The 25,800-nt window shown below is 48.3% G+C and overlaps 1 protein-coding gene across 2 annotated transcripts in view; it reads right to left on the bottom strand.

Annotated features, from left to right (window-relative positions):
- Positions 1 to 308: 308 nt before the first annotated feature.
- Positions 309 to 25,800, bottom strand: part of ALDH2 (aldehyde dehydrogenase 2 family member) — a 43,484-nt gene continuing 17,992 nt past the window's right edge. For both annotated transcript variants that reach the window (XM_008004748.3, XM_008004749.3), the window contains 10 exons: positions 24,955 to 25,034; positions 22,700 to 22,811; positions 22,069 to 22,197; positions 21,209 to 21,322; positions 20,457 to 20,559; positions 19,813 to 19,997; positions 13,725 to 13,889; positions 11,891 to 12,048; positions 6,206 to 6,320; positions 309 to 751 (listed from right to left, as the gene is read on the bottom strand). In XM_008004748.3, coding sequence (XP_008002939.1) covers positions 719 to 751; positions 6,206 to 6,320; positions 11,891 to 12,048; positions 13,725 to 13,889; positions 19,813 to 19,997; positions 20,457 to 20,559; positions 21,209 to 21,322; positions 22,069 to 22,197; positions 22,700 to 22,811; positions 24,955 to 25,034 — 1,194 coding nt within the window. In that variant the 3' untranslated portion in view covers positions 309 to 718. The remainder of the gene's footprint in view (positions 752 to 6,205; positions 6,321 to 11,890; positions 12,049 to 13,724; positions 13,890 to 19,812; positions 19,998 to 20,456; positions 20,560 to 21,208; positions 21,323 to 22,068; positions 22,198 to 22,699; positions 22,812 to 24,954; positions 25,035 to 25,800) is intronic.

Raw genomic sequence — 25,800 nt, 5'->3', positions numbered from 1 at the left:
GAGTCTCACTCTGACTCCCAGTCTCGAGTGCAGTGGCATGATTTCTACTCACTGCAACCTCCATCTCCCAGGTTCAAGCAGTTTTCCTGCCTCAGCCTCCCAAGTAGCTTATAAGTGCCAGCCACCATGCCTGGCTACTTTTTGTATTTTTAGCATTGACAGGGTTTCACTATGTTGGCCAGGATGGTCTCAAACTCCTGACCTTGAGTGATCCACCTGCCTCAGCTTCCCAAAGTGCTGGGATTACAGGGGTGAACCACCACGCCCCGCCTTCCTTTGGTTATTGAGATGGACAAAGAGTTACCTAGTAAGTTGAGAGCAGCTTGTTTTTAATGAATCTTAGCCCAGAATACAAAGCAGGGTGTAGCAGTTGCCTTGACGCTGATATAATTGTAAACAATGGCTTTTTCTTCCCCTATAAACTCAAGTTACAGGAGGCGTTTCAGAGAGAGGATAAGACATTTGAATCTATTTTTTAAAAATGCACCCTGAAAGCTAGCAGTATTGTTGTCATTTAAAAGGTTTCTCATAGACTCTTACCCTCAGCCAACCCACCATGTTTATCAATTCAAATTCTAGAACTTTCTTGACCCAAGAGATTTTGTAGGAAGAATTTCTCTTTTCAGATATTCAGCACGCAAGGATCATTTTTCTTGGTTTTGTCGCTGATCTTGCTGAACTTTCCATCAATGGCTGAGGGAGAAAGCCCACATGGTTCTTATGAGTTCTTCTGAGGCACTTTGACTGTGATCTGTAAGGGGGACAGAGAACTGTTAGATCTTCCTGTTTCCCTGTGATCTGTAGGCATTCTCAGCTAGCTGCTGACTGAGTGTGAGCAGAAAGGGCTTTTCTTTTTTTTCCCCCAGGCTGGAGTGTAGGAGTGCAATTACAGCTCACTACAGCCTTGACCTCCTGGCTCAAGCGATCCTCCCACCTCAGCCTCCCAAGTAGCTAGAACTACAGGCATGCACCATAACACCCAGCTAACTTTTTGTATTTTTATTAGAGATGGGGTCTCACTATGTTGCCCAGGCTTGTCTTGAACTCCTGGGCTCAAGTGTTCCGCCTGTCTGGGCCTCCCAAAGTGCTGAGATTACAGGCGTGAGCCACCACACGTGGCCTATAACTACGATTTTGATGAACAGTTATAGGCCAATAATGTCAGAATTTCTATTTCAAATCTGGGTCTTGCCCCTGGAGCTCCAAGCCCATCTCCCTAGATGTGTTCTCCACATCACCTCTTGGGTTTGGACAGGTACCTCAAACACAACCCTAAAGAGAACCACAGTACTTCAGTGTTCTCTATCATAGGACTGGCATCACCACTCAACCCCTCCTTGGAAACCTGGGCGCCATCTTTGATTCCTAGTTTTGCTTTTCCTCTCCATATCCAGAGTCACCAATCCTACTCCTGGCTTCCCATCACATATACCCTCTTTTCTCCACCTGCACTGCACCACTCCAATCCAGACCACCATCATCTTTTTCCTTGGAGCAGTCTCCTGACAGCTCCCTCATCCCCCCTCTTACCAGATGGTCCATTCTCCCTATGGCAAGCAGAGTGACGTTTCTTACATATATATATATTTTTTTTGATATGGAGTCTCGCTCTGTTGCCCAGGCTGGAGTGCAGTGGCACGATCTCAGCTCACTGCAACCTCCGCCTCCCAGGTTCAAGCAATTCTCCTGTCTCAGCCTCCCGAGTAGGTGGGACTACAGGCACCTGCAACCAAGCTTGGCTAATTTTTGTATTTTTTTAGTAGACAGGGTTTCATCTTGTTGATCAGGCTGGTCTCGATCTCCTGACCTCAGGCAATTCACCTGCCTCGGCGTCCCAAAGTGCTGGGATTACAGGCGTGAGCCACGGTGCCTGGTCGCTTTCTTAAATTTTTAAACAACTTTCTTGAGATATAATTTATGCACAATCAAGTGTAATTGCTTTTAGAATATTTTAAGTTGTGCAATCATCATCATACTTCAATTTTAGAACATCTGTATCATCTCCAAAAGCAATCTTGCACCCATGAACAGCCACTCCCCATTCCCCATGCCCTGGACAACCAGTAATAAGTTTCTGTCTCTATAGATTAAGCAGAGCAATCTTTTAAAAATACAAATTGAGCAGGCCAGGCACAGTGATTCACACCTGTAAATCCCAGAAATTTGGGAGGCCGAGGCAGGTAGATTACTTGAGGTCAGGAGTTCAAGATCAGCCTGGCCAACATGGTGAAACCCCATCTCTACAAATACAAAAAATCAGCCAGATGTGGTGGCAGGCGCCTGTAATCCCAGCTACTCAAGTGCTGAGGCATGAGAATCCTTTGAGCCCGGGAGGCGGAGGTTGCAGTGAGCCAAGATCATGCCACTGCACTCCAGCCTGGGCAACAGAGCGAGACTCTGTCTCAGAAAAAAAAAAAAAAATTGAGCCACGAAATTCTTCTACTAAAAATGCTCCCATAGCTGAGATCAAACTCCATTATCAAAGACATCAAACCCCACATCATGGCCAACAAGGGCCTGTGTATTCTGGCCCTGCTCTCTCCCCACTAACCACTACATCTTCCACCACCAGCAACTTTCCTGCAGTTCCTGGAAGAGCCGTATTTCTCACCATCACAGCTTTTCCAGACGTCATGCTCTTTGTCTAGAACGTTATTCTCTTCCTCCCTTCACCAAATCAACTTCCACTCATCCTTCAGGTATATCAGCTTAGATACCACCCTGTCATGTGGCCATCCTGGACGTCGCCTCCTTAACACTAGTCATGTGCCAAGATTTAAGAGTCTCCATCAACTGAAGTTGGACCTTTTATCCAATGCCATAACTCAAAGCCCAGCACAGGCTGTCCACCCACATGGCCATCTCCTACTGCTGTGGGCTCTGCTCGGGCAGTGGATGAAGTGTATATGCTGGGAAGTGGGTAGGGCATACAGGAAACAAGACTGACTGTGAGCTGGTCTTTGTTATAGCTTTATGGTGGGGACACAGAGGCTCATTCTACTGTTTTATTTGTTTGTTTGTTTTTTGAGACAGAGTCTTGCTCTGTTGCCCAGGCTGAAGTATAGTGGCGTGATATCAGCTCACTGCAACCTCTGCCTCCCAGGTTCAGACAACTCTTGTCTCAGCCTCCTAAGTAGCTGGGACCACAGAAGCCTGTCACCAGCCTGGCCAATTTTTGCATTTTTAGTAGAGATGGGGTTTCACCATGTTGACCAGGCTGGTCTTGAACTCCTGACCTCAAGTGATCCGCCCACCTCGGCATCCCAAAATGCTTGGGATTACAGGCATAAGCCACTGTGCCTGGTCTCATTCTACCTTTATACCTATTCTTTGCATAGATTGGAAAGTTTCCACATTAAACAAGCAAACACGTTTAGTTGATTCCAGTGAGCTATTCAGAAACACAGGGTGTGTCCTCGGCCTCTCCAGTCTCAGGCTTGGCACTGTAGCCCTGAATGAGTCCTGTTTGCCTTTTCTCACCTGCTCCACAGCTGGCAGGCTTGCCTTGAGCCTCCTCTTTTCCAATCCTGGAAAGGCCAGCTCATCCCATTTACCTCTTCCTTAAACATCACTTGTGCTTATGTTTTCTGGTTAAACTATAATTAGTATTCACGGTAGGTAGAAACTCATTTTCACTTTAGTGTATTTCCCTGTTTTTTTTTTTTTTTTAGACAGAGTCTTGCTCTGTCACCCAGGCTGGAGTGCAGTGGCGTGATCTTGGCTCACTGCAAGCTCCACCCCCCAGGTTCACGCCATTCTCCCGCCTCAGCCTCCAGAGTAGCTGGGACTACAGGCTCCCACCACCACACCCGGCTAATTTTGTTTTTGTGTTTTTAATAGAGACGAGGTTTCACCATGTTAGCCAGGATGGTCTCAATCTCCTGACCTCGTGATCTGCCCGCCTCAGCCTCCCAAAGTACTGGGATTACAGGTGTGAGCCACTGCACCTGGCCTGTTTTGTTTTTTTTGAGTCTCCCTCTGTCGCCAGGCTGGAGTGCAGTGGTGCGATCTTGGCTGACTGCAACCTCCACCTCCCGGGTTCAAGCGATTCTCCTGCCTCAGCCTCCCAAGTAGCTGGGACTATAGGCGTGCACCGCCATGCCCAGCTAATTTTTGTATTTTTAGTAGAGACAGGGTTTCACCATGTTGGCCAGGATGGTCTCGATCTCTTGACCTCGTGATCCACCCACCTCGGCCTTCCAAAGTGCTTGGATTATAGGTGTAAGCCACTGCGCCTGGCCATTTTGTTTTTAATAAGATGGTGTCTCGCTACATTGCCAAATTAGTCTCTTATGAAATTGGCAAACACGACTCTAATTTGGCCTGTCCAAGTTTTTCGACTTACAAAACTGAGAGCCAGGCTGGGTGTGGTAGCTCATGCCTATAATCCCAGCACTTTGGGACCAAGGCAGGAGAATCACTTGAGCCCAGGAGATTGAGACCAGCCTGGGTAACATAGTGAGACCCCATCTCTACAAGAAATAAAAAAATTAGTCGGGAATGGTGATGTGCACCTGTAGTCCCAGCTACTTGGGATACTGAGATGCGAGGATCACTTCAGCCCAGGAGGTGGAGGCTGCAGTGAGCTGTGATGGCACCAGTGCACTCCAGCCTGGTGATTTCAATCCTGGAAAGCCTTCTCAACCCATTTTCCAGGCTGGCTTCAAACTTGTGGCTCAAGCGATCCTCCCACCTCGGCCTCCCAAGTAGCTGGAACTAAAGGCATGCACCACCACACTCCACTTTTTCCTGTCTTTTTTTATATTTATAAGTAAATGTATCTGAGTATCTATGTACATATATTCCAAAAATTGAACTTATATTGAATATATATTAGTTTGTATACTGTTTTTACTTTAAAGGCTAAGCATTTTCCATATCAAATATTCTACAAAAACATTTGTAACAGATACCTGTTACTCCTTGAACAGGGTGTTCGATAATTTATTGGGCATTAAGGTTACATCTGATTTTCGCTTCTTAGAGATAAAGCAGTGAAGAACATTTATGGAAGGAACGCTTTCTTTTATTTCTGATGAGTCCTTCAGGCTATATTCCAATCACTGAAGTTGCAAATCAAAGGAGATGGGTATGGTTATGGGCCTTGATATCTCATGCCTAATAGCTTATTTTTTTATTATTTATTTTAAAATTTTTTTTTTTTTTTTTTTTCTTTGAGACGGAGTCTTGCTCTGTCGCCCGGGCTGGAGTGCAGTGGCCGGATCTCAGCTCACTGCAAGCTCCGCCTCCTGGGTTCACGCCATTCTCCTGCCTCAGCCTCCCGAGTAGCTGGGACTACAAGTGCCCGCCACCTCGCCCGGCTAGGTTTTTGTATTTTTTAGTAGAGACGGGGTTTCACCGTGTTAGCCAGGATGGTCTCGATCTCCTGACCTCGTGATCCGCCCGTCTCGGCCTCCCAAAGTGCTGGCATTACAGGCTTGAGCCACCGCGCCCGGCCTAAAATAATTTTATTACTGTGGGAATTGCTCCATTCCAACCTAATAGCTCTCTTTTTTTTTTTTTTTTTTTGAGATGGGGTCTTGCTCTGTTACCCAGGCTGGAGTGCAATGGCACAATCTTGGCTTACTGCAACCTCCGCCTCCCGGGTTCAAATGATTCTCCTGCCTCAGCCTCCCGAGTAGCTGGGATTACAGGTGCACACCACCATGTCTGGTTAATTTTTGTATTTTTAGTAGAGACGAGGTTTCACCATGTTGGTCAGGCTGGTCTTGAACTCCTGACCTCGTGATCCACCCACACTGGCCTCCCAAAGTGCTGGGATTACAGGTGTGGGTAACATAGTAACCCTGGCCAGCTGATTCTTACTATAAGCTTTTCCTCTTGGCTCCACCCCCTGAGGTCTCTCCCTCTTCTCAGGTTCTATAGGCCTTGGCATATAACGAAGCCCAGCAAATGACCGCATAGGGCTGGCTGGGGCACGTCCCTCGGTATTTCTCATGGGACAGAGCAGAGGCTGGGTCTTTACCCTCTCTTGTCACTTCTCAGGCTTAAAATGGGAAATTAGTAGGAAATGCTGATGGCCTCAAGCATGAGGGAAAGGCCAAAAGGTGGCCTGCCCAGCAGACCCTAAACCCCTGGCAGGCCCCGAGACTCTAACAGACCCCGATCCCCCAGCAGGCTCCGAGCCACCAGCAGACCCTGAACCCCCAACAGGCCCTGAGCCCCCAGCAGGTCCCACACTCACAGTTTTCACTTCAGTGTATGCCTGCAGGCCGTACTCGCCCAGCTCCCGGCCACTGCCCGACATCTTGTAGCCGCCAAAGGGTGACTGGGCTCCAAACACATCATAGCAGTTGACCCTGTAATTTGAAATGAGATTGCAGAAGTCACTCTTGGGGGTTATGGGTTACACTCCCAGGATCCCCTGTATTGCCCCAAAGTCTGTATTTTATTTTTAACTTAAAAAAAAAATTTTTTTTTTTTGAAATGTAATCTTTCTCTGTTACCCAGGCTGGAGTTGCCATGGCATGATCTCGGCTCGTTGCAACCTCCACATCTGGGGTTCAAGAGATTCTCCTGCCTCAGCTTTCCAAGCAGCTAGACTACAGGCATGCGCAAACACGCCTGGAAATAACTTTTTTTTTTAAGAGACAGGGTCTCACTATGTTATCCAGGCTGTTCTCCAACTCCTGGCTTCCAGTGATCCTCCTGCCTCAGCCTCCCAAGTAGGTAAGACTACAGGAATGTGCTACCATGGCTGGCTAATTTTTTTATCTTTTATTTTTTGTAGCGATGGGGGGGGGGGGGGGGGGTCTCACTATGTTGCCCAGGCTGGTCTCGAACTCCTGGCCTCAAGTAATTCTCCTGCCTCAGGCTCCCAAAGCACTGGGATTACTGGTGTGAGCCACTGCATCTGGATGGGTTTCTTTTCTTTCTTTTTTTTTTTTTTTTGCCATTAAAAAAATTATTAAATTTTATTTGAATTTAAAATTCACCATTTTATTTATTTATTTATTTATTTATTTATTTATTTATTTTTATTATTATTATTTTTTGAGGTGGAGTCTCACTCTGTCGCCTAGACTGGAGTGCAGTGGTGTGAGCTCGGCTCACTGCAACCTCCGCCTCCCAGGTTCAAGCGAATCTCCTGCCTCGGCCTCCTGAGTAGCTGGGATTACAGGTACATGCCACCATGCTCAGTTAATTTTTCTATTTTTAGTAGAGACAGGGTTTCACCATGTTGGTCAGGCTGGTCTTGAACTCTTGACTTCATGATCTGCCCGCCTTGGCCTCCCAAAATGCTGGGATTACAGGTGTGAGCCACCATGCCTGGCCTATTTTTTCTTTTCTTTTTTTTTTTTTTTTTTTTGAGATGGAGTCTCGCCCTGTCACCCAGGCTGGAGTGCAGTGGCCGGATCTCAGCTCACTGCAAGCTCCACCTCCCGGGTTCACGCCGTTCTCCTGCCTCAGCCTCCTGAGTAGCTGTGACTACAGGCGCCTGCCACCACGCCCCGCTAATTTTTTTTTTTTTTTTTTTTGAGACAGAGTCTTGCTCTGTCACCCAGGCTGGAGTGCAGTGGCATGATATCAGCTCACTGCAACCTCTGCCTCCTGGGTTCAAGTGATTCTCCTGCCTCAGCCTCCTGAGTAGCTGGGATTACAGGCGTGCACCACCATGCCCCACTAATTTGTATATTTTTAGTAGAAACGGGGTTTCACCATGTTGGTCAGACTGGTCTTGAACTCCTGACATCATGATCCACCCACCTTGGCCTCCCAAAGCGCTGGGATTATGGGTGTGAGCCACTGCGCCCAGGCCTAATTTTTGTATTTTTAGTAGAGATGGGATTTCACCATGTTGGCCAAGATGGTCTCAATCTCCTGACCTTGTGATCTGTCCACCTCAGCCTCCCAAAGTGCTGGGATTACAGGGGTGAACCACCGCACCCAGCCTAAAATTCACCATTTTAAAGTGTACAATCACTGGTTGATAGCATATTCACAGTGTTGTGTTGAAAGGACACAAAGATAGATGTGTACCTGCCCCCCCACCCCACTACACCCTTTGTTCTGCTCTCTAATCTTTGCACATACCAGAGATTTCGTAAGTTCTGTGAGTACCTGTTTTTCTGCACGTACTAGAGATTTTGTTTTGCACATACCAGAGATTTTGTTTTGCACATACCAGAGATTTCGTAAGTTCTGTGAGTACCTGTTTTTCTGCACGTACCAGAAATTTTGTAAGTTCTGAGGCAAGGTCACAAGATGTGTTTAAGTAAGATAAACTCTTGCTGCCATAAACCTGCTCTCCCGCCTCAAAGGTTGAACCGAAATATCAGAAATGGCGGGAACCAATCATAGTTAGCCAAATCGCCTTGTTCAAACACTAGCCAATCATATATCTGATTTGTATAATAATTCTATGCCCACTTTTCTTAGACTATATAACACTGCTCGGAGCTCAGTGGGGGAGCTCTCTTGCCCGTCTCGTTTCGCGAGCGAGGGAGAGTTCCAGGTTCGAACCTGTAATAAAGATCCTTGCTGCTTAGCTTTGACTCTGGACTCTGGTGGTCTTCTTCGGGGAATAAACGGTCTGGGCATAACAGTGTGACCATCACCACTGTCTAATTGCAGAACATTTCTATCACACTGAAAGAAGCCCTATGCCTGGGAAGCAGGCACTCTCCATTCCTTCCTTCGCCAGCCCCTGGCAACCACTAATGTACTTTCTGTCTCTATGGATTCGCCTACTCTAGATATTTATAATACTGTAAATGGAATCACACAGTATGTGGCCATCATGTCTGGGTTCTTTTTTTTTTTTTTTGGCGTCTCCACTCTGTTGCCCAGGCTGGGGTGCAGTGGCATGATCACTCACTGCAACCTCCGCCTCCCAGGTTCAAGCGATTCTCCTGCCTCAGCCTCCCAAGTAGCTGGGACTACAGGCACCTGCCACCACTGTCAGCTAAGTTTTGTATTTTTAGTAGAGATAGGGTTTCACCATGTTGGCCAGGCTGGTCTCAAACTCCTGATCAAGTGACCTACCCACCTCTGTGGGGAAAAGAAAGATCAGACTGTTACTGTGTCTATACAGAAAGAAGTAGACATAAAAGACTCCATTTTGTTCTGTATTTGAGATGCTGTTAATCTGTGACCCTACCCCCAACCTTGTCATTGCAAGAGACATGTGCTGTGGTGACTCAAGGTTTAACGGATTTTGGGCTGTGCAGGGTGTGCTTTGTTAAACAAATGCCTGAAGGCAGTATGCTTGTGAAAAGTCATCACCGGGCCGGGCGCGGTGGCTCAAGCCTGTAATCCCAGCACTTTGGGAGGCCGAGACGGGCGGATCACGAGGTCAGGAGATCGAGACCATCCTGGCTAACACCGTGAAACCCCGTCTCTACTAAAAAATACAAAAAACTAGCCGGGCGAGGTGGTGGGTGCCTGTAGTCCCAGCTACTCGGGAGGCTGAGGCAGGAGAATGGCGTAAACCCGGGAGGCGGAGCTTGTAGTGAGCCGAGATCCGGCCACTGCACTCCAGCCTGGGCGACAGAGCGAGACTCCGTCTCAAAAAAAAAAAAAAAAAAAAAAGAAAAGTCATCACCATTCTCTTAATCCCAAGTACCCAGGGACACGTACACTGCCAAAGGTCACAGGGACCTCTGCCTAGGAAAGCTAGGTATTGTCCAAGGTTTCTCCCCATGTGATAGTCTGAAATATGGCCTCGTGGGAAGGGAAAGACCTGATCGTCCCCCAGCCTGACACCCGTGAAGGGTCTGTGCTGAGGAGGACTAGTACAAGAGGAAAGAAGGCCTGTTGGCAGTTGAAATAGAGAAAAGCATCTGTCTCCTGCCAGTCCCTGGGCAATGAAACATCTTGGTGTAAAGCCCGATTGTATGTTCTGTTTACTGAGAAAGGAGAAAACCGCCTTAGGGCTGAAGGTGGGACGTGCTAGTGACAATGCTGCTCTTTATGCACTAAAAAGGTTTATGGAGATATTTGCATATGTGTATCAAGGCACAGCACTTTTCCTTAAAACTATTCATGTCACAGAGATCTTTATTCATACGTCTTACTGCTGACCTTCTCCCTATGACGATCCCATTATCCTGCCACTTCCCTTTTTCTAAGATGGTGAAGATAATGATCAATAAATACTGAGGGAACTCAGAGACCGGTGCCGGCGTGGGTCCTCTGTATGCTCAGCACCGGTCCCCTGGGCCCACTTTTTCTTTCTCTATATTTTGTCTCTGTGTCTCATTTCTTTTCTCAAGTCTCTCATTCCACCTAACGAGAAACGCCCACAGGTATGGAGGGGCAGGCCACCCTTTTAACCTTGGCCTACCAAAGGCAGAGGTGGGAGGATTGCTTGAGCCCAGAAGTTCAAGGCTGCAGTGAACTATAATCACAGGTGTGAGCCACCATGCCCAGACAGTCTGAGTTCTTTCACTCAATGCTATGTTCAAGATTAATCCACGCTATTGCATGCATGGCTACTGATATGGTTTGGTTGTGTCCCCACCCAAACCTCATCTTGAATTGTAGCTCTCACAATTCCCATGTGTTGTGGGAGGTAATTGAATCATGGGGCCAGGTCTTTCCCATGCTAGTCTTGTGATAGTGAGTCTCACAAGATCTGATGGTTTTATAAAGGGGAGTTTCCCTGCACAAGTTCTCTTCTCTTGTCTGCCCCCATGTGAGATGTGCTTTTCACCTTCCACCACGATTGTGAGGCCTCCCCAGTTCCCACACGTGGAACTGTGTGAGTCCATTAAACTTCTTTCCTTTAAAAATTACCCAGTCTCTGGAATGCCTTTACCAGCAGTGTGAGAACAGACTCATACAGTTACTTACTTCATTCCTTTCTGTGGCTGAGTCACATTTCATTGCATGGACAGATCATATTCTGTATCCATTCATCTACTGATGGACATTTGGGTTGTGTTCACCTTTTGGCTGTTATAAATAATGCTGCTGTGAAGATTCATATACACGTTTTTATGTGGGTGTGTGTTTTTCTTTCTCTTGGATAAATACCTAGGAGTGGAATTGCTGGGTCATATGGGGGCTTCATGTTTAACTTTTTGAGGAACTCCCAAACTATTTTCCACAATGAGTGTGCCATTTTCCATTCCCATCAGCAACACAGGAGGGATCTAATTTCTTCATATCCTTACCAATACTTAAAAAAATATATATATTTTATTTTTATATATCATATAAATAATATATTTATATATTATATATTATATATTATATATAAATATATAATATATTTTTATATATTATATATTTATATATAATATAAAATATATTATATAAAATATATATATATTTTTATATTTATTATGCCCAGCCCAGGCAACGTGGCAACATCTCATCTCTACAAAAAAAAATTGTTTTTAATTAGCCAGGTGTGGTGGTACAGACCTGTGGTCCCAGCTACTCAGGAGGCAGAGATGGGAGGATTGCTTGAGCCCAGGAGTTCAAGGCTGCAGTGAGCTATAATCGTACCCCACAGCACTTCAGCCTGGGTGGAGTATTTTTTTCTGTCTCAAAAAATTAAAAATAAATAAAATAGTAAATATATAGCCATCCTAGTGGGGCTAAGTGTGAAGCGGGGGCTAAGTTTTTAGGATCAGTGTCACAATCACGGGTCCGTCTGCTCTGGTTTCCTGCCCTGAGGCAGCTGGGGAGGAGGCCCACCACCCAGCTGCCTGCCAAGGACAGGTGCAGGGCGTTTGCACCACAGAGAAGCTTGATCCCTCAGAGGTGAGGTAGCAGGACCTCTCAAATCAACATCACACCCTGACCCAGGAGAAACTGAGCCCAGCTCCCCAAATTCCAGGATGGTGACCACTGGATTCCAGAAGGCCCTGGCTTTGAGGAATCTCTGTTGGGTTGTGAGGGGCTGCTGGAAGGCTCTTACCACACGGTGCCCGCCTGGAGGGCCTGGGACAGGTAATTGGCCTTGTCCAAATCCTTTGTGAAGACAGCTGCGGCCAACCCGTATGTGGAATTGTTGGCTCTCCCAACAACTTCCTCTATGGTCTTGAACTTCAGGATCTGCATCACTGGCCCGAAGATCTGGAGGGACAGAGCAGAGTAGGGGGTTTCAGCAACACAGAGGCACCTGCCATCGAGCTCTCGCAGAGCAGAACAGATGATTCCAGATTGGGGGATGAGCCCCCAGCCATGCTCTAACAGTTCCAGGGGAAGACAACAGTCATCAAGCTCAGCAGAACACAGAGGGAATGGAGCTAACAGGGGCCAACTTCCTCCTGTGGTCCCCGGGCTTTACATACAGCATCCCATTTCTAAACAATTCTGCCAGGTATGTTATTCACACATGACATGTAGATTTAGTGTGAAAGAATTTAAGTCAGCTGGGCACTGTGGCTCATGCCTGTAATCCCAGCACTTTGGGAGGCCAAGGTGGGAGAACTGCTTGAGTCTAGGAGTTTGAGTCCAGCCTGTCAAACACAGTGAGACCTTGTATTTACTAAAAAAAAAAAAAAAAAGAAATTCTGACTGGGCACGATGGCTCACACCTGTAATCCCAGCATTTTGGGAGGTTGAGGCAGGTGAATCACTTGAGGTCAGGAGTTCGAGACCAGCCTGGCCAACATGGTGAAACCCTGTCTCTACTAAAAATAAGAAAAATTAGCTGGGTGTGGTAGTGCGTGCCTGTAATCCCAGCTATTAGTAGGGGCTGAGGCAGGAGAATCGCTTGAACCCGGGAGGCAGAGGTTGCAGTGAGCTGAGATCGTGCCACTGCACTCCAGCCTGGCGACAGAGTGAGACTCTATCCCAAAAAAAGAAAAGAAAAAATAAGCTGGGTGTGATGGCTCACGCCTGTAATCCCAGCACTTTGGGAGGCCAAGGCGGGCAGATCACGAAGTCAGGAGTTTGAGACCAGCGTGATCAACATGGTGAAACCCTGTCTCTACTAAAAATACAAAAATTAGCCAGGCGTGGCTAAAATTGGAGACGGAGTCCTGCTGTGTCACCCAGGCTGGAAAGCAGTGGCATGATCTCAGCTCACTGCAACCTCAGCCTCCCGGGTTCAAGTGATTCTCCTGCCTCAGCCTCCAGAGTAGCTGGGATCACAGGCAAGTGCCACCACACTGGGCTAATTTTTTCTTACTTTTAATAGAGACAGGGTTTCGGCATGTTGGCCAGGCTGGTCTCGAACTCTTGACCTCGGGTGATCCACCCGCCTCGGCTTCCCAAAGTGTTGGGATTACAGGCATGGGCCACTGCACCTAGCCTCTACTAAAAATTTTTTTAAAAATTAGCCAGGCATGGTGGTGAGCACCTGTAGTCCCAGCTACTCAGGAGGCTGAGGTGGGAGGATCACTTGAGCCCAGGAGTTCAAGGCTGTAAGGAGCCATGATTATGCCACTGCACTCCAGCCTGGGCAACAGAGCAAGACTCTGACTGAAAAAAAAGAAAAGAAAAAGGTCATGGGAAGGAGCAGGCAACGTCATTCCTAGACTCTTGGCTCTGAGGGCCACGACATGAAGGCCTGCAGGCCATGCTAAGGAATGCAGACGATCTCCCAGACAGAGGGTACAAGCTGAAGAGGAGCGACAAGATCAGATACATACTATGAATAACTTGTTATGGGCACTGGTTCTGGGCATTAACTCCAGATCTGGCCCCAAGCCAGCAGATGGGTGACAGTGGCAGGATGCCAGGCTGAACTGTTTACCTCGTCTCCCACCAAAAACGTTCCCAGAACACCGGCCCCAGGTGCTCACCTCCTCCTTGGCGATGGTCATGCCATCCTGCACATCTCCAAACACGGTGGGCTGGATGAAGTAACCACGGTCAGCAGCAATGCCCCCACCACACAGCAGCTTCGCCCCCTCTTGCTTCCCAGTGTTGATGTAGCCGAGGATCTTCTTAAACTGAGTTTCATCCACCTGTGGGAGAAGTAACCCAGAGTTATGGAGGCATCAGATTCAGACCTCTCCTAGGCTTCAGGCTTAGAATTATGCAGGCAACAAGACAAGTGGGAAACGGACCAAGGTCATGAGTAAGCAAGATCAGAAGAGGAAACACACAGGGCCAATAGCAGAAAACACCAAAAAGGCCCAACTTCCTCAGCATATCAGAGAAAAGGACATCAAATCAATTTTTACTTTTCAACTGTAAGATTACCAAAAAGTTTAGGAAGAAAATACACTGATAGCAAGAGACTGTTACATACACTGTTAGAAGGATGACAGGCTGGTACAGCCTTTAGAGCAAGTGGTTTATTTATTTATTTATTTATTTTTTGAGACAGAGTCTCACTCTGTCACCCAGGCTGGAGTGCAGTGGCCCGATCTCAGCTCACTACAAGCTCTGCCTCCCGGGTTCACGCCATTCTCCCGCCTCAGCCTCTGAGTAGCTGGGACTACAGGCGCCCGCCACCACGCCCGGCTAGTTTTTTGTATTTTTAGTAGAGACAGGGTTTCACCATGTTAGCCAGGATGGTCTCGATCTCCTGACCTTGTGATCCACCCGCCTCGGCCTCCCAAAGTGCTGGGATTACAGGCTTGAGCCACTGCGCCCGGCGCAAGTGGTTTATTAATATTGCTCAAAAATTATATGCTCAGACCCTTTGGCCCAGCTATTTAACTTCTAGGAATTTATTCTACATATGCACAAAGAGAAATGAACAAGGATATTCACTAGGGAGTATCTTTTTTTTTTGTATTTTTGTTTTTGAAATGGGGTCTCACTCTGTCACCCGAGCTAGAGTGCAGTGGTGTGATCTCTGCTCACTGCAACCTATGCCTCCCACGCTCAAACGATCCTTCCACCTCGGCCTCCTGAGTTAGCTGGGACTATAGGCATGCACCACTATGCTGGGCTAATTTTTGTATTTTTAGTAGAGACAGGGTTTCCCTTGTTGCCCAGGCTGGGGAGCATTTTGTAAAGGCAAAAGATGGAAGCAATTCTAAGTATAAATCAGTAGAGGGGTTGGTTAAAATTATTATGGTGCATCTGATATATTCTATTGTCACTAATAGATCTGAGAACTAACTGACACAGAAAGATGGCCCAAGATATTCTGTAAAAAGAAGGAAAGCTTGGGCCAGGTGCAGTGGCTCATGCCTGTAATCCCAGCACTTTGGAGAGGCCAAGGCAGGTGGATCATGAGGTCAGGAGTTCGAGACTGGCCTGGCCAACACAGTGAAACCTCATCTCTACTAAAAATACAAAAATTAGCTGGGCATGGTGGCACGTGCCTGTAGTCCCAGCTACTCGGGAGGCTGAGGCAGGAGAATCGCTTGAACCGGGGAGGTGGAGGTTGCAGTGAGCTGAGATCGCACTATTGCCCTCCAGCTTGGGCAACAGAGTGAGACCTCGTCTCAAGAAAAAAAAAAAAAAAGAAGGAAAGCTTGTAGAATACGCACTATATACTCCTTTATAGGGTAGGGGGAAGGGTGACAGGGTCTCACTCCATTGCCCAGTCTGAAGAGCACTGGCAAAATCACAGCTCACTGCAACTTCAACCTCCCTGGGCTCAGGTGATCTTCTCACCTCAGTCTGCCTAGTAGCTGGGACTACAGGTGTGCACCACCACACCTGGGTAATATTTATATTTTTAGTAGAGATGGAGTTTTGTTATGTGGACCAGGCTAGTCTCGAACTCTTGGGCTCAAGTAATTGGCTCACCTTGGCCTCCCTCCCAAGTGTTAGGATTACAGGGGTAAGCCACCACACCCGGCCTATTTTTAAAAAAATAAACATACAACAACATAACTGTGTGTTCATGTGTGGTTACCAATGGAGAATAAAAGAAATGCAACAGAGTCTCATTTTTTACATTAAACACCTTTTTTTAAAAAGAGTCAGGGTCTCACTCTGCCGTTGAGGCAGCAGTGCAGTGGTGTGATCACTGCTCACTGCAGCCTTGACCTCCTGGGCTCCCACCTCAGCCTCCCAAGGAGCTGAGAGTATAGGCACGCATCACTACATCTGGCTAATTTTTTTTGCTTTTTTTTTTTTTTTTTTTTTTGAGACGGAGTCTCGCTCTGTCGCCCAGGCTGGAGTGCAATGGCGCAATCTCGGCTCACTGCAAGCTCCGCCTCCCGGGTTCACGCCATTCTCCTGCCTCAGCCTCCCGAGTAGCTGGGACCACAGGTGCCCGCCACTGCGCCCGGCTAATTTTTGTATTTTTAGTAGAGACGGGGTTTACCGTGTTAGTCAGGATGGTCTCGATCTCCTGACCTTGTGATCCGCCCGTCTCGGCCTCCCAAAGTGCTGGGATTACAGGCGTGAGCCACCGCGCCCGGCCTTTTTTTGCTTTTTTAAAAAAGAACAAAATTTATTTATTTTTTGAGACGGAGTCTCACTCTGTCGCCCAGACTGGAGTGCAGTGGCGCGATTTTGGCTCACCACAACCTCCACCTCCCAGGTTCAAGTGATTCTCCTGCCTCAGCCTCCCGAGTAGCTGGGATTATAGGCGCCTGCCACCATGCCTGAATAATTTTTGTATTTTTAGTAAAGATGAGTTTTCACCATGTTGGCCAGGCTGGTCATGATTTGTTTTTTGTTGTTGTTGTTGTTTTTTTAAGTAGAGACAAGGTCTTGCTGTAGTGCCCAGGTTGATCTTGAAATCCTGGGCTCAAGAGATTCTCCTGCCTCAGCCTCCCAGTGTTGGGGTTACAGATGTGAGCTGCCACACATAGCCTACACACTTTCTCATTAAATTTATTAATGCAAGTTTATATTACCTTAATAATTAGCCACAAAGAGAAAAGAGACAAAAAGAAACGTTAGGATGGGCGCAGTGGCTCATACCTGTAATCTCAGCACTTTGGGAGGCTGAGGCGGGCGGATCACAAGGTCAGGAGTTTGAGACCAGCCTGGCCAACATGGTGAAACCCCGCCTCTACTAAAGATACAAAAGAATTAGCCACGGATGGTGGTGGGCACCTGTAATCTCAGCTACTTGGGAGGTTGAGGCAGGAGAATCCCTTGAACCTGGGAGGCAAAGGTTGCAGTGAGACAAGATCACGCCACTGCACTCCAGCCTGGAGATAGAGCAAGACTCTGTCTCAAAAAAAAAAAAGAAAGAAAGAAAAGAAAAGAAATGTTAGGACAGGTGCGGTGGCTCACACCTGCAATTTTAGTACTTTGGGAGGCTGAGGTAGGTGGATCGCCTGAGGTCAGGAGTTCAAGACCAGCCTGACCATCTTGATGAAACCCCGTCTCTACTAAAAATACAGAAATTAGCAGGGCGTGATGGCGTGCACCTGTAGTCCCACCTGCTCAGGAGGCTGAGACAGGAGAATTGCTTGAACCCACGAGGCGGAGGTTGTAGTGAGCCGAGATGGTGCCACTGCACTCCAGCCTGGGTGACAAAGTGAGACTGTCTCAAAAGAAAGAAAGAAATGTTAGTGTTCCTAGCTGCACTATTCACGGTAACCAAAAGGTGGAAACAACCAAGTATCTGTCAGCAGATGAATGGAAAAATCAAAATGTGGTCTATCCACACAACGGAATATTACTTGGCCTTTTATGTTCTGTTACATTCTTGTTACAACATGGATGAACCTTGAAAACATGCTACATGGAAGAAGCCAGACACAAAGAACCATGTAGTGTAGGATTCCATGTGTATAAAACGTCTACAATAGACCAATCTATAGGCAGAACATAGATTGGTGGTTGCCTGGGCCTGGTGGGGGGAGGAATGGGGAGTGACTGCTAATGGGTACAGGATATTTTGGGGAAGTGATGACAATATTGTAGAATTGGTGGTGATAGTTGCACAATGTTGTAAATATACTAAAAATCACTGAATCGTACACTAAAATGGTACATTTCACACTACATGAATTATATCTCAATAAAGCTATGAAAGAGAGAGATGTTAGAGGCCAGGCACGGTGGCTCACACCTGCAATCCCAGGACTTTGGGAGGCTGAGGTGGGAGGATCGCTTGAGCCCAGCAATTCAAGATCAGCCTCGGTAACATAGCAAGACCTCGTCTCTACAAAAAATATGAATATCAGCCAGGTGTCGTGACGTGTGCCTGTAGTCCCAGCTACTTGGGAGGCTGAAGCAGGAGGATCACTTGAGGCCAGGAGGTTGAGGCTGCGGTGAGCCATGATCACACCAAGACCCTGTCTCTAAAAAAAAAAATCACAGAGGGGAATGTTGGGCACATAACCCTGTCCCATGGCAAGGCCAGTCCATCCTCAGACATGGCTGTGGCTCCCCAATGAGGAACCAGAAATGCAAATTGCTAAAAGAAAAAAACCAGTCTGAGAAGGCTGCCTACTGTATGATTCGTGTAAGACAATCTGGAAAAGGCAAAACTATAGAGACAATAAAAGGATCGGCCAGGCACAATGGCTCATGCCTGTAATCCCAGCACTTTGGGAGGCCGAGGTGGGTGGATCACGAGGTCAGGAGATTGAGACCATCCTGGCCAACACAGTGAAACCCCGTCTCTACTAAAAATACAAAAATTACCTGGGCAAGGTGGCATGCACCTGTAAGTCCCAGCTACTCAGGAGGCTGGGGCAGGAGAGAATCACTTGAACCCAGGAGGTAGAGGTTGCAGTGAGCCAAGATCTCGCCACTGCACTCCAGCCTGGTGACAGAGCGAGACTCTGTTTCAAAAATAAAATAAAATAAAATAAAATTTAAAAAAATCAGTGGTTGCCTGCCAGGGCTCAGGGGAGGAAGAGAGGGAATAGGTGGAGGACAGTGGGTTTCAGGGCACAAATCTATTTGTATACTAGAATGATAGTATTATACATATTATGATACATTTGTCTAGGCCCATAGTAAGTACAACACAAAAAAATGACCCCGAGGCTGGGAGCCTGAGGGCAGATTGCCTGAGGTCAGGAGTTCGAGATCAGGCTGGGCAATGGTGAAACCCTGTCTCTACTAAAATACAAAAAATTAGCCAGGCGTGGTGGTGCGCACCTGTAGTCCCAGCTACTCAGGAGGCTGAGGCACAAGGATTGCTTGAACCCAGGAGGCATGAGCCAAGATCACGCCACTGCACTGTAGCCTGGGCGACAGAACAAGACTCTGTCTCCAAAAAAAAAGAAAAAATAGTGACCCCGAATGTACTCTACAGACTTAAGTTAATAATAAAGTACCAGTATTGGCTCATTGGTACTAACAGATGAACCACGTTCGTGCAGGACGTGAATAAAGGGGAAACTGGGGGACCAGAGAGGTGCAAAGGAACATGTGGGCACCCTCATATGTTCAGCTCAATTTTGCTGTAAACCTACAACTGCTCAAAAGTAAAATCCAGGCCAGGCGCGGTGGTTCTTGAGCCTGCTTGAGCTCAGGAGTTCAAGGCTGAGGTGAGGTATGATTGCACCACTACACTCTAGCCTGGGCAACAAAGAGAGACCTTGTCTCTAAAATATAAATAGGTAAATAAATAAATAAATAAATAAAATCAAACAGCTCAAAACATGAAGTGAAATAAGGTCCCTACACTAGTCATATCATGACTCTCAGACACCAAGGTTTGCAGGGCTGTGTATCTTCTAGTGGATACATTTCTACTGATGACCAAGGTCTTGGAAACACACACTCCCTTTTGCAGACACTCCTGGTATTTGTTACATATATGCAATTTACAAAGTGCTTCCCAGAATTAATTTCCACATCATAGCTACCCCATGAATGAGGCAGGGCAGGGCTTGGGATGGGGAAATGGAGGCTGAGTGAGGGAACATAGCTTCCCAAGGGCACACAGCTGCTGTGTGGCAGAGCTGAGACCTGAACCCAGTCCCAACCGATCTGAACCTGATGCCCTCTCTGCTTCTCATGCTGGCTCTGGACACCCAGACCCTGCTGCACTGCCTGGCTCACCTGCGGCCCCTGCTCGGTCTTGCTGTCAAAGGGGTTCCCGACCACCCGAGACTTGGCCCGGGCAACGCTCCGCTCCACAAACTCGTCATAGATGTCCTCCTGCACGAAGGTCCGGGAGCCAGCACAGCAGCACTGGCCCTGGTTGAAGAACAGGGCAAAGTGGGCCTGCTCCACGGCCCAGTCCACTGCAGGAAGTGGGCAGGGGACAGAAAGGCGACAGTGAGAAGAGGAGGAGGACCCTGGCCCCTGTGGCCACCTGCCCAACGAAGCCTGTTCCCACCACTGTCAGGGGTGATGCCTGCTGAGTGCCAGAGACAGACAGAGGGAGAAGAGGGGCGATCTGGGAGCCCAGTGCCCACCAGGACAAAGGGCGTGATGGCAGTGAGTGGATGAGTCAGATAGCAGGGGCGTGGCCTAGCCTGATGCTGCAGGGAGCAGCCAGGGAGAGGCTGGGGACAGGCCAAGGCCAGGCCACGCGGGCCTTGTGCTGGCGTCTTATCCCGAGGCCGCTGGCGTCTTATCCTGAGGCCCGAGGGACAGCAACCAACACCACTGGGCAGTGGGGGCGACAGGATCGGCTGGACCCACAACACAGGCGGCCAGGGCTGCCTTTAAGGCCAGGCCTCCTCCAGCTGGAAACTCACTGTCGGCATCTGACATGATGATGTTGGGGCTCTTTCCCCCCAGCTCCAAGGTCACTCTCTTGAGATTGCTGCTCCCGGCAGCAACCTGGATGAGGCGGCCAATCTGTGGGGACAGAGAGACAGGAACGAGCTCTCAGTGCAGGGAGAAAGAGCCCAGTACTCTGTAGACACAGAACAGAGGTCCCCACGGCTTGAGCGAGCAACTGGACCAAGAGAGACCTAGAGAATTTCACCAAATAGACATTCACTTTTTTTTTCTTTTGGACAGGGTCTTGCTCTGTCACCCAGGCTGGAGTGCAGTGGCGTGATCTCAGCTCACTGCAGCCTCGACCAACCCTCCTGCCTTGGCCTTCCGAGTAGCTGGAGCCACACGCACACACCACCACACGAGGCTAATTTTTAACCACAATGGCAGTCCTAGTCAAGGAGTCTGACCTAGCCAAGGTGCTTTGATTTGGGGCAAGCGGTCAGCTCTGCGCTATGTGGAGCCTGGCCAGGCCTGGCCTCCTTAGTCCACATGGGACACCGGCCCCTCCCAAGGGCAGCTAGTGTGGCAACCAGACCACAAAGGGCTCAACCCTGCCCACCCCTCCTGGTACCTACAGGGTCCTCGCCTGAGCTCTGCACAGGCAAGTCCTGGAGGAAGAGGCCTCCACTTGACACCCGGGAGCTCACCTTGAGCATGTTGTCCACTAAGGACAGGGGGAGCTTGGGCCAAGGAGGTTGCAAGCTTGAGGCCAGGGTCACCTTACCTCGGTGGAGCCTGTGAATGCCACTTTGTCCACATCCTCATGGGAGGCGATGGCAGCCCCGGCCGTGGGGCCAAATCCAGGAACAATGTTGACCACACCCGGGGGAAAGCCGGCCTGTGAGCAAACAGCCAGGGGACATTGGGAGTCACCCTCCTGTTCCAAAAGGCTCGGCCAGGGGAAGACGCATCCTTTCTCAGAGAGGGTGGGACAGTCTGCCAAGGGACACACATGGGCAGAAGCTAGTTTTATGGGGCACTACATGGGAATTCTAAATGGGATGGAGAAGGAGCCTGTTCGCTGGGGTTCCCTGTGTCTTTGCCCCTCCCCTGACAGCATTCACTTAGAACAAGAGTGGGTTTTTGCTTGTTTTTTGAGACAGAGTCTCTCTCTGGCACCCAGGCTGGAGTGCAGTGGTGTGATCACAGCTCACTGCAGCCTCAAACTCCTGGGCTCAAGTGATCCTCCTGCCTTAACCTCCCAAGTAGTTGGGACTACAGGTGCATGCTACCACACCCAGCTGATTTTTAATTTTTTGTAGAGACTGGGTCTTGCTATGTTGCCCAGGCTGGACTCAAACTCCTGGGCTCATGCAATCCTCTGCCTTGGCCTCCCAAAGTGCTGGGATTACAAGTGTGAGCCGCCAAGCCTGGCCTGAAGCAATATTTTTAATTCTTCAAAGGGGATCTTGCAGTGAAGTCCAATGTGGAAAGGAGGTAAGAGGGAGCCACTCTGGTTCACATGATGATGAGGGCTCCAAAAACACACCTCCCTGTTTAGGGACCCCGAGACCCTCCTCAGAACTCTTTAGAACAAGCCTCAACAAGGGCATTTAGAGGTTAAGACCGGGACAAGCCACGTACCTCCTTGATCAGGTTGGCCACATAGAGGGCAGTGAGGGGCGTCTGCTCAGCTACCTTCATCACAACCACGTTTCCAGTCGCCAAGGCTGGGCCCAGCTTCCATGCTTGCATCAGGAGCGGGAAATTCCACTGCAACAAACAGCAGCAGCCCTCGAAATCCAAGCTTCCTCAGAGAACTACACTGGGTAGCGGAAGGTGGCACCCCCAGAGGACAGAAGCAGCACTGAGTTCTCTGCACCCTGTGCATCCTCCCCTAACTCCGTCCATCATGGTTTTAAGATGGATGGACAAGGCAGGTAGTGCATGAGGATGACAGAGACTCATACTTATTTGTGCTTTTACATCCATGACACCATGCTAAGCCCTAATTACCTCCCTAAGACAGGCACTATGTTCATTTCCACTTTTCAGATGGGGAAACTGAGGCTTGGGGGATAAGTGACTTGCCCAAGGTTACAGAATTCACAAGTGGCAGGGCTCAGACTCAAACCGGATTGGCTTTGTCAGAGCCCATCTTCTTACCTGCCACCCAGGCTGCCTTCCAACGCCAACCCCAGAACCTCTGCAAAGAGCCTGGAAGACTGCCAAATCTCAGGGCACCCTGAAGAAACTCCAGGGAGGCTGGACTCACCGGAATGATCTGCCCGCACACCCCCACAGGTTCATGGCGGGTGTAGCTGAAGAAGTCTCCGTCAATGGGAATGGTTTTCCCGTGGTACTTATCAGCCCAGCCGGCATAATACCTTTAAAAAAAGAAACATTCAAGCTCGAATCAATGATTGTCAGGGACCCCTGCAAACCCTGGCAGAAAGAGAAGACTCAAACTGGTCCAGCTGAGTCTTTCTGATAACTGCCCTTGCTTTTGGCTTATTCAGAGAAAGACAAGTGACTGCTAAGGTCATGATAATCTACTCTAGGTAGCTAACCCCTAAGCCTCAGAATCACCTGGGGTTCTTGTAAAAAAAAAAAACCAGATCCCAAGAGTCTACTTCCAATATACTCAGTCCCACTCGCTGGGGCTCATGTCCAGGAATTAGAATTTTTTTCTTTTTTTTTTGAGACGGAGTCTTGCTCTGTCGCCCAGGCTGGAGTGCTGTGGCGGGATCTCAGCTCACTGCAAGCTCCGCCTCCCAGGTTCCCGCCATTCTCCTGCCTCAGCCTCCCGAGTAGCTGGGACTACAGGCGCCCGCCACCTCACCCGGCTAGTTTTTTGTATTTTTTTAGTAGAGACGGGGTTTCACCGTGTTAGCCAGGATGGTCTCGATCTCCTGACCTCGTGATCCGCCCGTCTCGGCCTCCCAAAGTGCTGGGATTACAGGCTTGAGCCACCGCGCCCGGCCCGAATTTTTTTCTTTCTTCTTCTTTTTTTTTTTTTTTTTTGAGAAGGAGTCTTGCTCTTTCACCCAGGCTGGAGTGCAGTAGTGCGATCTCGGCTCACTGCAACCTTTGCAACCTCTGCCTAGTGGGTTTAAGAGATTCTCTACCTCAGCCTCCCGAGTAGCTGGGATTATAGGTGCCCGCCACCATGCCTGGCTAATTTTTTGTATTTTTAGTAGAGACGGGGCTTCACCACCTTGGCCAGGCTGGTCTCGAACTCCTGACCTCATGATCCAACCACCTTGGCCTCCCAAAGTGCTGGGATTACAGGTGTGAGTCACCATCCCCGACCTTCTTTCTTTTTTTTAAGAAACAGGGTATTGCCAGGCACGGTAGCTTACACCTGTATTCCCAGCACTTTGGGAGGCCAAGGTGAGCAGATCACGAGGTCAGGAGCTTGAGACCAGCCTGGCCAAGGTGGTGAAACCCCCGTGTCTATGAAAAATACAAAAAATTAGCCGGGCGTGGTGGCAGGCTCCTGTAATCCCAGCACCTCCGGAGGCTGAGGCAGAGAATCGCTTGAACCCGGGAGGCGGAAGTTTCAGTGAGCCGAGATTATGCCACTGCACTCCAGCCTGGGCGACAGAGCGAGACTCCATCTCAAAAAAAATAATAATCAATCAATAAAACATTTTTGATTAAACTAAACCCAGAGCTAGTAAAAGGAAGGAAACAATAAATACTGAAACAGAGATAGACAAAAGAGAGTATTTTCTTGAATAGAAAAACAAAAACATCAACAAAACCAAAAGTTTGGTTCTTTGAAAACATTCACAAAATGGACAAACCTGTAGCTAGGCTAAGAAACAGAGAGTTAAGACCCAAATAAGTAAAACTGAAAATGGAGACATCACTACAACATCTTACAGAGATAAAAAGGATTATAAGAATACTGTGAACAATTGTACACCAACAAATTAGATAACCTCAATAAAATGGACAAGTTCCAAGTAACAGAGAAAGTACCAAAAGTGACTCAAGAACAAAAGAAAGCATTTATGACTAAGTCACAATTTGTGATATAGAAGGATTTTCCCACGAGCTGGAGTCTAAATGGAGTAGGCTTCTCTCATAGCTGTGATCCTTTTGGATTTTTGTAATTTATTTGTTTTTCATTTTTGTTTTTGTTTTTGAGACACACTCTCACTCTGTCACCTAGGCTGGTGTGCAGTGGCATGATCTTGGCTCACTGTGACCTCCACTTCCAGGGATCAAGAGATTCTTCTACCTCAGCCTCCTGAGTAGCTGGTATTACAGGTGTGCACCACCATGCCCAGCTAATTTTTGTATTTTTAGTAGAGATGGGGTTTCATCATGTTGGCCAGGCTGGTCTCAAACTCTTGACCTCATGTAATCCACCTGGCTCAGCCTCCCAAAGTGCCGGGATTATAGGCATGAGATACCGCACCCTGCCCCTTTTGAATTTTTGTAATTTAATTTTTACCTCCTAACAATGTTGCCTCCCCTTTTCCTCTGCCAGAACAAAGAATAGGAAAGCTGAGCCCGTACCGGAGACATTTGAGGACCATGTCCAAATCCACCAGGTAGGAGGTGACATAGGGTTTGCCATTGTCCAGAGTCTCCAAGGCCTGAGAAGAAAACAAGGTCAGCAGAGATGTGAGTGCAGGAATGAGAGGAAAATAAAGGGCTGACAGAGGGAGTCAAGGCTGGGACTGAGAAGGGCTGGTGCAAGCCCAGGGTGAGAGTCCCCTTTGTGCTGCCAAATGTCACTGGCATCTCTGGACTATTGCCATGGTCTCTCCAAAGGCAGGGAGGAGGAAGGGGGCCAGGCAGGATGAGGCACTGACTTCTCACTCAGTGATTTCACATAACACACTCTCTTAGCTTCTGCTCTCTGTCATATCCCGGTGCTGAGATAGAGACCAGAGTGGAGCTCACAGAGCAAAGAGACTGTGCATAATGACACAAGTCCTCAGTCACATGTGTTAAGAGTGCTAAAGGACGGACACAGTGACTCGCACCTATAATCCCAGCACTTTGGGAGGCCAAGGTGGGTCAATCACCTGAGGTCAGGTGTTCAAGACCAGTCTGGCCAACACAGTGAAATCCTGACTTTATCGAAAATACAAAATTAGCTGGGCATGGTGGTGTACACCTGTAATCCCAGCTACTGGGAGGCTGAGGCAGAATTGCTTGAACTCGGGAGGTAGAGGTTGCAGTGAGCCGAGATTGTGCCACTGCACTCCAGCCTGGGTGAAGAGTGAGACTCCATCTCGAAAAAAAAGAAAAAAAGAGTGCTAAAAAGTAGAAAGCAGGGAGCCAGGCTGCCCAGCCCTGTCCAGAAATATCAGCTAGAGATGAGCCCTTTAGGCTAGAACCTGAATGATATGTAGG

This window comes from Chlorocebus sabaeus, chromosome 11 (assembly GCF_047675955.1).
Source record: "Chlorocebus sabaeus isolate Y175 chromosome 11, mChlSab1.0.hap1, whole genome shotgun sequence".
NCBI classification, from domain to species: Eukaryota; Metazoa; Chordata; class Mammalia; order Primates; family Cercopithecidae; genus Chlorocebus; species Chlorocebus sabaeus.
The sequence above is the reverse complement of the archived record's forward strand: the minus strand, read 5'-3'. Positions and strand labels throughout refer to the sequence as shown.